At 38.3% G+C, this 12,423-nt stretch overlaps 1 protein-coding gene across 1 annotated transcript in view; it reads left to right on the forward strand.

Moving 5' to 3' along the window:
• The window catches only part of ABRAXAS2 (abraxas 2, BRISC complex subunit), a 30,852-nt gene extending 21,543 nt beyond the window's left edge, over nt 1-9,309 (forward strand). Inside the window, exon 9 of the mRNA XM_065407582.1 lies at nt 7,100-9,309. Coding sequence (XP_065263654.1) covers nt 7,100-7,566 — 467 coding nt within the window. The 3' untranslated portion in view covers nt 7,567-9,309. The remainder of the gene's footprint in view (nt 1-7,099) is intronic.
• The last annotated feature ends 3,114 nt before the right edge of the window (nt 9,310-12,423 follow it).

Below are 12,423 nucleotides of genomic sequence, written 5' to 3' on the forward strand. Positions count from 1 at the left end.
GGGTCAGGTTAATATATCAGGCTATGCCAACTTTATACCATCTCTGGGTTTCCCTTAGGCCAAGGATATCCACAGCTTCCCTCTTAGGGTCACATTCCACAGCAGAGAGGGCAGAGCTGGAAGCCAGTACTTGGCCCACAATTTATACAAGTGGACACACAGTACATCACCTGTGGTGGCAGCTGGCAATTAATAAAAGACGGCTGAAAAGCCAGATGTCCTTTGATTCTCCAGGGTTAATGTTCTTGTGGTTGGTGAGATCTGCACTATATTTAATATCCTTATGTTCAAATTTTCATTAAAAGCACCTAATAGGAAACCAAGCACCCACTGGAGGAGAGATTTTTTTTTTTTCTCAGCTGGGTGTTGTCCATGCACAGTGGGGCATCTTATCTCTGTTTGGTGTTTGACTACAAGGGTCTTGAAAAAATTAATTATTTCCTGTGTATGAGGGAGTTGTTTTTTTTGTTTTTTTGAAGTCTGAGTGAGTATGTGGAGAGAGTGGGGGAAAATGATGGTAGCCATTTGAAAAGAGATCTGTAGTACTGAAAAGGCAGGGAAGTTGTGTGTGTGTGTGAGGGTTGTTTTTTTTTGTTTTTTTTTTTTTGGTAGTGCTGGAAGTGAAACAGAAAATAAGGGGGGAGGATATTAAGGGATACAGAGAGAAAAAGAAAAGAGGAAACAGACCCTGGAAATAACACAGGAACAGATAGTGATTTCTTATAGGAAAAGAGAAGTGAAGTGAAGTGAAACCAGGAAGGGAAAGAAGACAAACTATTTGAGACCTTTTTTAAAAGGTAGTAAATAGTAAGTTGAATGATTTATTACATTTCATTACAGTACTCAGCTGCATATCACTCCAAACTGCAGGGGGTGTAATAGCATGGGAATTGCAGGGAAATTTCCTCCTGAGCTAGTAGGCTTAGTCTCAGGCTAGTAGATGTCAGTACATTATTGAAGGCCTGATTTTTGTGATGGGAAGCTGATACAGCAACATTAGTTAAGTGAAGCACCCTGGAAGAACTGCATGAAGTGAAGAGAATAACTAATTGATGGGATAATTAGCAGTACAGCTCTAGTGCTGCTGTAGTAATTGTCTAGTAGATCTCTGGCCCATACATCAGTGAGATTGCAAGTTTTATTTCATATACATCTCTACCCCGATATAACGCTGTCATCGGGAGCCAAAAAATCTTACCGCGTTATAGGTGAAACTGTGTTATATTGAACTTGCTTTGATCTGCCGGAGCACACAGCCTCGCCCCCCCGGAGCGCTGCTTTACCGTGTTATATCCAAATTTGTGTTATATCGGGTCGCGTTATATCGGGGTAGAGGTGTACTAGCATTTAATCCATTAGACTGGGGCATCTTCATTTAATCTTTTAACATGTCAGCCTACCACATATCTGCTAAATTTTATTTATGGATCAGCATCAGTTGTCTGTTTGCTGTTGGATTGAACTGGATCTGAATGAATAACTGGAATAATTACAATTAGGGCTGTCAAGTGATTAAAAAATAATCGTGATTAATGGCATTGTGAAACAATAATAGAATACTATTTATATAAATATTTTTGGGTGTTTTCCATTTTTTCAAATATATTCATTTAAATTACAACACAGAATACAAAGTGTGCAGTGCTCATTTTATTTTTTATTATAAATATTTGCACTGTAAAAATAAGAAATAGTATTTTTCAATTCACTTATTACAAGTACTGTAGTGCGATCTCTTTATCATGAAAGTTGAACTTACAAATGTAGAATTATGTACAAAAAATAACTGCACTCAAAAACAAAACAATGTAAAACTTTAGAGCCTACAAATCCACTCAGTACTACTACTTGTTCAGCCAATTGCTCAGACAAATAAGTTTGTTTAAATTGCAGGAAATAATGCCGCCTGCTTCTTGTTTACAGTATCACCTGAAAGTAAGAACAGGCATTTGCATGGCAGTGTTGTAGCCGGTGTTGCAAGATATTTACATTCCAGATGCGCTAAAGATTCATATGTCCCTTCATGCTTCAACCACCATTCCAGAGGACGTGCGTCCATGCTGATGATGGGTTCTGCTCGATAACGATCCAAAGCAGTGCAGACCAACGCATGTTCATTTTCATCATCTGAGTCAGATGCCACCTGCAGAAGGTTTATTTTCTTTTTTGGTGGTTTGGGTTCTGTAGTTTCCGCATTGGAGTGTTGCTCTTTTAAGACTTCTGAAAGCATGCTCCACACCCCATCCTAATCAGATTTTGGAAGACACTTCAGATTCTTAGACCTTGGGTCAAGTGCTGTAGCTGTCTTTAGAAATCTCACATTGGTACCTTCTTTGCATTTTGCCAAATCTGCAGTGAAAGTGTTCTTGAAACGAACAACATGCTGGATCATCATCTGAGACTGCTATAACATGAAATATATGGCAGAATGCAGATAAAACACAGAGCAGGAAACATACCATTCTCCCCCAAGGAGTTCAGTCACAAATTTAATTAATGCATTATTTTTTTAACGAGCGTTATCAGCATGGAAGCATGTCCTCTGGAATGGTGGCCAAAGCATGAAGGGGCACACGAATGTTTAGCAATCTGGCAGGTAAATACCTTGCAATGCCGGCTACAAAAGTCCCATGCGAACGCCTGTTCTCACTTTCAGGTAACATTGTGAATAAGAAGCGGGCAGCATTATCTCTTGTTTCTCTTAGTGATTGGCTGAACAAGAAGTAGGACTGAGTGGACTTGTAGGCTCTAAAGTTTTACATTGTTTTGTTTTTTTGAGTGCAGTTATGTAACAAAAAAATCTACATTTGTAAGTTGCATTTTCACGATAAGACTTCACTATGGTACTTGTATGAGGTGAATTGAAAAATATTTTTTTTGTTTATCATTTTTACTGTGCAAATATTTGTAATAAAAATATAAAGTGAGTACTGTACACTTTGTATTCTGTGTTGTAATTGAAATCAATATATTTGAAAATGTAGAAAAACATCCAAAATATTTAATAAATTTAAATTGGTATTCTGTTTAACAGTGCGATTAAAACTGCGATTGACAGCCCTAATTACGATATCATTTTTTTGCGTGTTAAACTAGAATCCAGCAAACCCAGTCCTACATTAAGGAGTAATCACTGGTAAATATAGACAGATACATAGTGCCTTTCTCAAATATCACTGATGTTTCCTACTTGATGGTGTTAGTTCTGTAATTGAAATGTTAGTTTGAGTACTGAAATACTGCCATCTGGTATTATGTCAGAGGTGGACTCATTCATCCTTTGATTTATTTCAGACAGGGCGAGGCATAAGTAGAACAGGACAATCTTAACTCTATTTTGGTTTGTGATTTAAGATCCAATGTATCAAAACATACTTTTTGTTTGTATTGATTTGCTGGGGTATGATTTAGCTTACTATGATAGAAATATGTCCTCCACATCAAAAATCCATCTTTTCATTAGAGTTCTATGCCATTTTGACATTTTGCAATTTTCATGGCATGTGTTAAGGGCTACCAGAAAAAAATCCAAGAGCAACAAAACTGCTTAATTTGCAATTATTTTCTGCTGCTTCACTATTTTGCTCAGTTACATCCATTGTTTGTAACCTGTCCTTTAAATCGGCTTGGGTACCCAATGACTGGAAGTTAGCTAATGTAACGCCAATATTTAAAAAGGGCTCTAGGGGTGATCCCGGCAATTACAGACCGGTAAGTCTAACGTCGGTACTGGGCAAATTAGTTGAAACAATAGTAAAGAACAAAATTGTCAGACACATAGAAAAACATAAACTCTTGAGCAATAGTCAACATGGTTTCTGTAAAGGGAAATCGTGTCTTACTAATCTATTAGAGTTCTTTGAAGGGGTCAACAAACATGTGGACAAGGGGGATCCGGTGGACATAGTGTACTTAGATTTCCAGAAAGCCTTTGACAAGGTCCCTCACCAAAGGCTCTTACGTAAATTAAGCTGTCGTGGGATAAAAGGGAAGGTCCTTTCATGGATTGAGAACTGGTTAAAGGACAGGGAACAAAGGGTAGGAATTAATGGTAAATTCTCAGAATGGAGAGGGGTAACTAGTGGTGTTCCCCAAGGGTCAGTCCTAGGACCTATCCTATTCAATTTATTCATAAATGATCTGGAGAAAGGGGTAAACAGTGAGGTGGCAAAGTTTGCAGATGATACTAAACTACTCAAGATAGTTAAGACCAAAGCAGATTGTGAAGAACTTCAAAAAGATCTCACAAAACTAAGTGATTGGGCAACAAAATGGCAAATGAAATTTAATGTGGATAAATGTAAAGTAATGCACATTGGAAAAAATAACCCCAACTATACATACAACATGATGGGGGCTAATTTAGCTACAACGAGTCAGGAAAAAGATCTTGGCGTCATCGTGGATAGTTCTCTAAAGATGTCCACGCAGTGTGCAGAGGCGGTCAAAAAAGCAAACAGGATGTTAGGAATCATTAAAAAGGGGATAGAGAATAAGACTGAGAATATATTATTGCCCTTATATAAATCCATGGTTCGCCCACATCTCGAATACTGTGTACAGATGTGGTCTCCTCACCTCAAAAAAGATATTCTAGCACTAGAAAAGGTTCAGAAAAGAGCAACTAAAATGATTAAGGGTTTAGAGAGGGTCCCATATGAGGAAAGATTAAAGAGGCTAGGACTCTTCAGTTTGGAAAAGAGAAGACTAAAGGGGGACATGATAGAGGTATATAAAATCATGAGTGATGTTGAGAAAGTGGATAAGGAAAAGTTATTTACTTATTCCCATAATACAAGAACTAGGGGTCACCAAAAGAAATTAATAGGCAGCAGGTTTAAAACAAATAAAAGGAAGTTCTTCTTCACGCAGCGCACAGTCAACTTGTGGAACTCCTTACCTGAGGAGGTTGTGAAGGCTAGGACTATAACAATGTTTAAAAGGGGACTGGATAAATTCATGGTGGCTAAGTCCATAAATGGCTATTAGCCAGGATGGGTAAGAATGGTGTCCCTAGCCTCTGTTCGTCAGAGGATGGAGATGGATGGCAGGAGAGAGATCACTTGATCATTGCCTGTTAGGTTCACTCCCTCTGGGGCACCTGGCATTGGCCACTGTCGGTAGACAGATACTGGGCTAGATGGACTTTTGGTCTGACCCAGTACGGCCTTTCTTATGTTCTTATGTTTGAACATGTTTGGGCTGGTGCCAAACTGTTCCTCTTCCCTAGAAGCTGAATAGGGCTTCAGGAAACTTTTGCTTAGCAGGAGGCGGGTATGGTAAAGTGCTCCATCATTTGAGGAAACAGTGCTGATCTAACTCACTTTGGCAGACATAAGGCAGTGGAGATGAGGGAGAGAAGTATGAAATGAAGGGAGGAAGTATAAACAAGGTGTTAAGAAGAACATTCGAGTGCAAAGTGGAATATGGGGCAATTTTGTATTTGGGGTAATATAAAACAAAGCATCTGAACTCCCTGTTGTACTTTTCACCAGTATTCCAGAAAGGTCAGAAAGGTGCTCTGGAGAGAGGTTTCACTCTGGAACACATGGTTATATAATTGTCTTTAATTTTTCTCAAGCATTCCTGCGAAGGGGCCACTGCCTCTTTCCATCCATTTAATGGAACAATTTACAAAAATAACCCTGCCATTACTGCCAGCAAGAGTATCCTTTATCAGCTTTATATTCAGTGGTTTGATGTGTGGTTGGGATTAAGGGATTGTTTTGTTTAGTGAGTATTCCAAGCTTTGTAGTGGGCCTCTCTGCTACTTGGATTGAGAGACCTTTCCTCCAATCAGCACGGCAATGCACATGGTACCCACTACTGCTTGGGCATTTTGGCAGCAACAGTTTGATCTCCCAACCCACTTCCTGAAGGGTGCCTTCTTCCTTCCTTCAACCCGGAGGATTGATGCTGGCTCTTACCTATTCACTGACCACCTGTAATACACAGCCATTGTGAATCATTACTGCTTCCAGCTTGACCAGGGATAATGCAGCTCAGGTGACCACTGCTGCATAAACCAGCAAGAAGGTGAAAGTGGATAGCGAGAGTGGCCAGAGCTGAACCCAGTCTGTGTGGCAACAGATTCTGGGCACTAAGAACAGAACAGCATTAGCCGTGGACTGCCAGTGGGCTGCAGGCATCAGTTCCTGAGAGCCTGTGTCTGAGCAGACAAGAATTGCTTGAGATAGGGTGAGACAGGAAAGTATATACACAGCTTCTGCATACATGAAATCATTAGATTAAATGTTGTAGCTGGTTTTCCACCTTCTCATTTTCCTCTTTGGCATTGGAGAGTTGATCATGTATCAGTCATGCTCCCTGTGCAGGGGGGGAAAGGGAGCTGTTGCTATGTACGTTTCTGCAATTCAGGTCCCCATAGTAGTGCTGTTTGTCGGAAAGCTTGTCATACTCCGCAATTATTGTTAGGTAGGTGTGAATTCTATTTCTGCTGCATAGAAGTCAGTTGAGACCTGTACCTTCTAAAACATTAAAATCTATCGTTTTTATAAGTGCAATAAGATGTTCAAGGGAGTGATTGATGTTTTATGTTGCATGCACTTCTCAGCTGCTGAAAAACCTTTCATCTTTCTATCTCACCACTCCCTGTACTGTACGTCAAAGATGGAACCCTATTGTGTCTTAATTTACCAAACCCATGTGCTTGAACTTGTCCTTTTTCCTATGTGAGTAACATCTTGTCTATTTAAATGATTCCATATAAATCAACTTTGGTGCTTTTGGCTTCACCTCAGTTGTTCATAAAACACCACTTTAATCTGAAAAAAGACAAGCTATATGAAACATAGTAGTAGTAGGAATCTAATTCCCAGAGGCTTGAGAGTTAAGGTTACACAGTATAGCAACTTTTCAATCCATAAAATGGTTTGTTTAAATAAAGTTACTGAGAACAGAACACTTTTTTTTGCCAGTTTTATGCAGTTTTCCACAAGAAACAAGACAGATGCTTTCTAATGTGTTCACTATACTTGAATTTTCCATAAACACTGACCAACATAAACATAAAACTAGATCACTTTTCATGCTTTTCAGTGTAATTAGGACATGTTTATTTTCTTTTTGTCTTTCATAGGACTGCAGCAAGCCATCTTAACCAGGCAAATGTCAACTGATAATTTGGAATCTATGTTTCCTCCACGAATGTCGTACCCTGGATTTGCTGTGGAAGGTTGCACACTTGAAGACTCAGATGCCTCTGATCCCCCTCCTCCTTATTCTGATTTCAGTGTGAGCAATCAAGAAAGTACTTTGGGGCATGGTCTCCCAGAAAGCAATGTTTTCATGCCTCGACCTCAAGCAGTGGGCTCTTCCAATTATGTTTCCACAAATGCAGGATTGAAGTATTCTGGCAATGGTGCATCCATGCCTTCCTCCCAAAGAGCAGGTGGTGACATTGTTGATGAATCAGAAGACAGTGATTATGAGAACTTGCTTGAACCTACAGAGTCATCTGACAGTGAATACTCACAGACAAGGGATTCACGATCCCTGACGCATCCTGATGGGGATTCCAGGAACACACAAACCTCCCAGATATAATAGAACAAAAACTCAACATGGCACTCTTTTTCATAATTGTTACAGAAAAATTTTTGGGATTTAACCTGGAGGAAATAAACTACAAAGAGGATTACTGTGCACAGAAAATGTAGAAGACTTGCACTAGATGGCTTATTCACCTTGTGATACATTTTGCAAGTTTTATAATGGAATCATTAGGATAATCAAGTTGTGTTAATGTTGATGAGGTTCATGGATGTACTGGTAAATTTAGGCAAAATGAAATTTCTAGAAACCTTGTAGCTTTTGTTGCCATATTTTCTTTAAGACAATAAATTGGGATTTAGTGACTAAGCACAGTTAGTCTACAAATAACAATGTTCTCTAAAATCAAAACTTACCTCTTGCACTATCATGCCTTGAATTTTAGTTTTTGAAAGGGAAACAATTTATCAGTAGCCTTCAAAGCAACTTTCTATGGTGAGCCAAATTGATCTTTACCAGAAATGAAATTTTGATAATTCCAAGAAGTCTGATTGGAATAAATGTGGTTTACCTTCTTCTGTGTGCATGCTCTTTTAATAGAGAAGGGGTTTGTTTCAATTTTTTGTACTACCCTAATGTATATCATTTAAAATGACTGTTGCCTTTTTTCTGTAGGAAAAACTTACTGGTAAATCATCCAAATGAATGTCATAAGCATACTTTGGTTTTGGTGGGTTTACAATGGCTCTATGCCACGCTAGCCTCATTTACAGTCTCATTTTTGTACTAAAAATATGAAGTGCACATAGTAAATTACAAACAGTAGTTAATTCACAATTGGGCTTTAGAATCTACAAATTCCAAATGTTATAAACTATTTGCAATTTCTTTGCAATCTGTGCATTGAATTTATACTTCCGTACAGTTTATTTTATGTAAGAAATCGGGGATTGCATTGGGGAAGGTTGTTTAGAGATTCCCCTGGGTTTATTACCTCTTTCACCTCCGGGTGAAGTACACAAACATTTATTTTAATTTGAATTGCAGCTCTTGTCAGAAATTTGCCATTTTGGAAACATGAAATGTGGTATATTTAGAGAATTTATGTTTGGATGCACTTATATTTTTATTTAATTACTGCTTGTATTCTAATTTTGCCCAAAAGATGTGAAATTGTGCCATTAAAAAGTCTGTGTACTATTGGGCTTTATCCCTTACTTGTAAATGACAAAACCTGCAGTTTATGGTGATAGCACATGCATTTAATGCTTTAAAGTATGAATAACCCTCCTTTTGATTGGTTAATATCCCAAACAAAACAGCTGCTTAAATGTTTAAATATTTCAGATTTACAAAAGGCTAACGTCTCATTATATAATATATATGTTGGGCAAAAATCTGTTCATTAGCCTCTCTTTACCTGTACTAAATTAAACAAAATGGGTTTGAAAAAATGAAATGTTAAAATTGGCACTCTTCTATTGGGTGTTTCAACCTTTAAACATCTAGTGGTCTATCTATTTTAACTGTTTTACATTATTCTCATTAGCCTTAACTTGATGCATTTTGTTTTCAAATGTTGCAGTCCATTTTAACAACAGATTTGTTCCAGTTTTATTAATGTTGGTTATCTTCAAGCAGTTGTAGTGCTGGTGTGCTAAACAAGTGCTGTTGCCATCTCATCAGTTCTGGTTTTCACATAAAAGAAAGGGTTTTTTTATTATTATTTTTATGCTGCACAGAAACCTGCAATGTACATCAGACAAAGCAGTTAAATGTGATAATAAACTCTTATTTAATCCTGTAAATATATTTTTAATATCTGTCAGCTAGATTCCATTTCAGTGAAGTCATGCATCTGCATGTGAAAATGCAGTTTAGAGTTGAGATACTTGTTTATTTAAAAAGATCAACAACTTTGCCTATTGTGGAGGTAAAAGGTGGAATTCGCTAGAGGAAGAGAATATAACAACGAGATTATGCTTTGTATGCCATTCTTGTATACATTGTTCATGTCCACCCAGGCGTTACAAAATTTTGTAATCTTTTCTTACAACAGAATTACAACAACTTGGGTAATAATTTTCATTTCACCCTATTGCACATCCGAATGTAGAGTGCATAATGAGAGCCCTCCAACGCTTCGCACTTCCGTGTGGATATTTTCAGCTACTGTAATCACTCAAACAAGCATAAAGGATCAATAGTGTAAAATAGAGTAAATATTTTGCTACAGAAAGACACCAGGAAGTGTCGTCTTTGCAGGTGTGTCATGCTTCTATTGACAATAGGATTGGATGATGACCATAATGCAGTAGTCAGAAGAGATAGTAATACATAAAGAGATCAGTGCTTCATGTATGGGGTTTAAGCATAAGGTTTCCAAGCCTCAACCATGCAGACTTCCTTTTTGAGCATAAAAAACCCAACTATCTTCAGGAATTGTAATTTGCTAGCAGGCAATAAAAATCAACAAGAGTGGATCCCTGCACCTATTGGGTTTAAATCAAGTTACTACGTAACTAGTATTTGCGGCATATTAACAAAGCTGTATTCACGAAATATAGGGTAATTATTGTATTTTTCAAATTTTGGCTTGAGAACAGCTTTTTCTAAATGTTCATCACGAAAGACTATAGAAATCTATGAATATTGGAAATGGTGGTAATTACAACTTCCACCTGGACAGATAAAAGAAACCATTAAGTGAATATAGTGCTTCTGAAGAGACTTGATTGATGACATGGTAATAGGAAGTCCTATGTTTGCCCACAGAACAATACTTCATGGGCAGCCACAATATGAGCATCCTCATCTAGCTTCCTGGAGTGTTAATTCTGAAGCTTAATTATTCAGTTCTTAATTTTTTTGTCAGCACCTCCAACCACTTAGTTCTCAGATGCACTTGCTCCATATGAATGTCTATATGTTGCTTGTCCTGACACTTTTTGAAAGACAGTTTAACAGGATATTGTTAGTTTATCTGCTTTTGCTGCTGTATGTGTCAATCTGAAATGGCGGGGTGGGGGTACTGTCTCCTGCTGATTTTTTTTCCCCCCCCCCACTCAAAGTCTATGCTAAAAGCACGCGCGCACACACAACAACCAGCATCGGATCAGCATACTTAAATTTATTTTTTTCTTACATCATTGGTTTTAGAAGCAGATTACTTGGATGTTTATGAGCTAGTAATTATAAGTACTGAGTACTGAATCACCGTTTTTCTTTGTTTTAATTATGTGCAGATGAGCTTCAATGCAAAGTTCTGGCATCTGTTGTTCAGAAAAGAGCTATCTCTGCAGATATAAAATATATTTCCCCCCACCCCAAAGCAAGATTCCTTCCATCCTCTCTTATGCCACATTTCTGGCAAAGCCTGACTTTGATGACAGTTTGTCCAAAACAAACACCTGTTTCTAACTTCAGTATAAAATATTTGAGAAACATCAGTGAAAAGGTCATGCGTGTAGGAAGATCTGACTGAGCTAATATTTAGCCTTTATACTACCATTTGCCCAAGTGTTTTTATTTAAAAAGGTAATTTGTGAGCTTTGAGAATTATGATGTGACCCTTAGCAGAATCTTGCACTTACTTTCTCTTGACTAGTGCAGTGAGGGTTACTTTTCAAAATGTGTGTAATAATCAACCTACAATACAATGTAGACTTAAAAAAAAAAAGTCAACGCGCACAGTCTCATTAGTAAGCTGTTAGATACTTGGATGTACATTGTAACAGCAATCTCGTTCAGACATAAATTCTAACCTTGGTTACACAGTATTCAAATAATTTGCATCTTATTTGCATTCCTCACCCACGCCCTGCCTATCCTCTTTCCCCTCATCAGATGAAATGCTCCAGTCAATATTTCATAGCCTGGATATTTACTTGGGGAATGCTTCTGCAGATTGAAAATATGCTGTAGATTCTCTCTTTGTGTTGTCTTCTTACTGTTTTTAGTTTCATGATTTTTTCTGTAAATGACTATTGCATAATGGTATCTGGTGTTACATTGCAAGAGTAGGAGAAAACAGGAACAATTCCTGCAGAGATTGAACAAAACGCCTGTCAGTTCTCTATTATGACTGGTATATGCTGATTCCGACTCATGGCAGCCAATGCCTGGATGCTATACTTTCCAGAACTATCTAGATATATAGTGACTGTTAGGCCCATGTTCCCCTCACAGATTCAGAGGTTCAAGGTGAAGGGATAACTATGAAAGAGACCATGAGTCCACACTCCTTCAAATCCTTTCTTGTCACTGAAGACTGCAAGTCTCTGAATCATCATTTCTCTCAACTGTTACAATCCTGTTCCTTTTATTTTTTAGTTCTGGTAAAGCTAAAAGTATTTTTAAGTGGCGTTCATGTCTACCACTGATAGTTTGTAAGCAGAAGAACAGTTGCATCCAGTTTTGCTGTTAGGTATGTGAACAGAAAACCTGGTACTCGGTATTAGTATGTGGCAATAATGTCCATGACTGACCAACATACTTGGGCAAGGTTCTGTACTCTAAGGGAGACAGCACAGAATTTGCATCCCCTGGGGAGGAAGGGTAAGGTAACTTGTAAGCCACCTATTCATCCTCCTGATCCTGGGCTGCTGTGGGAGCTGGAGATGCTCCCAGGGTAATTTAGACAGACTAGGGCTTTCTAAGTTACAGCATCCTAAGGCTGTTCGATGGTCTGTAGCCCTGCCTGAAATCTCCAGCCCTGCCTTGGTATGCCCACAACACCAGAGCTTGCTAGGGGGTCTTTGAAGCCTTATGGCTGACTTCTGCAGTGCTTGCACTGTAGGAATATTTCCTAGCTCAGTGGTTCTCAAACTTTTGTATTGGTGACCCCTTTCACACAGCAAGCCTCTTAGTGTGACAACCCCCCCCCCCTTATGAATTAAAAACACTTTTTAT

The sequence above is a fragment of the Emys orbicularis genome, chromosome 7 (assembly GCF_028017835.1).
Source record: "Emys orbicularis isolate rEmyOrb1 chromosome 7, rEmyOrb1.hap1, whole genome shotgun sequence".
Taxonomy (NCBI): domain Eukaryota; kingdom Metazoa; phylum Chordata; order Testudines; family Emydidae; genus Emys; species Emys orbicularis.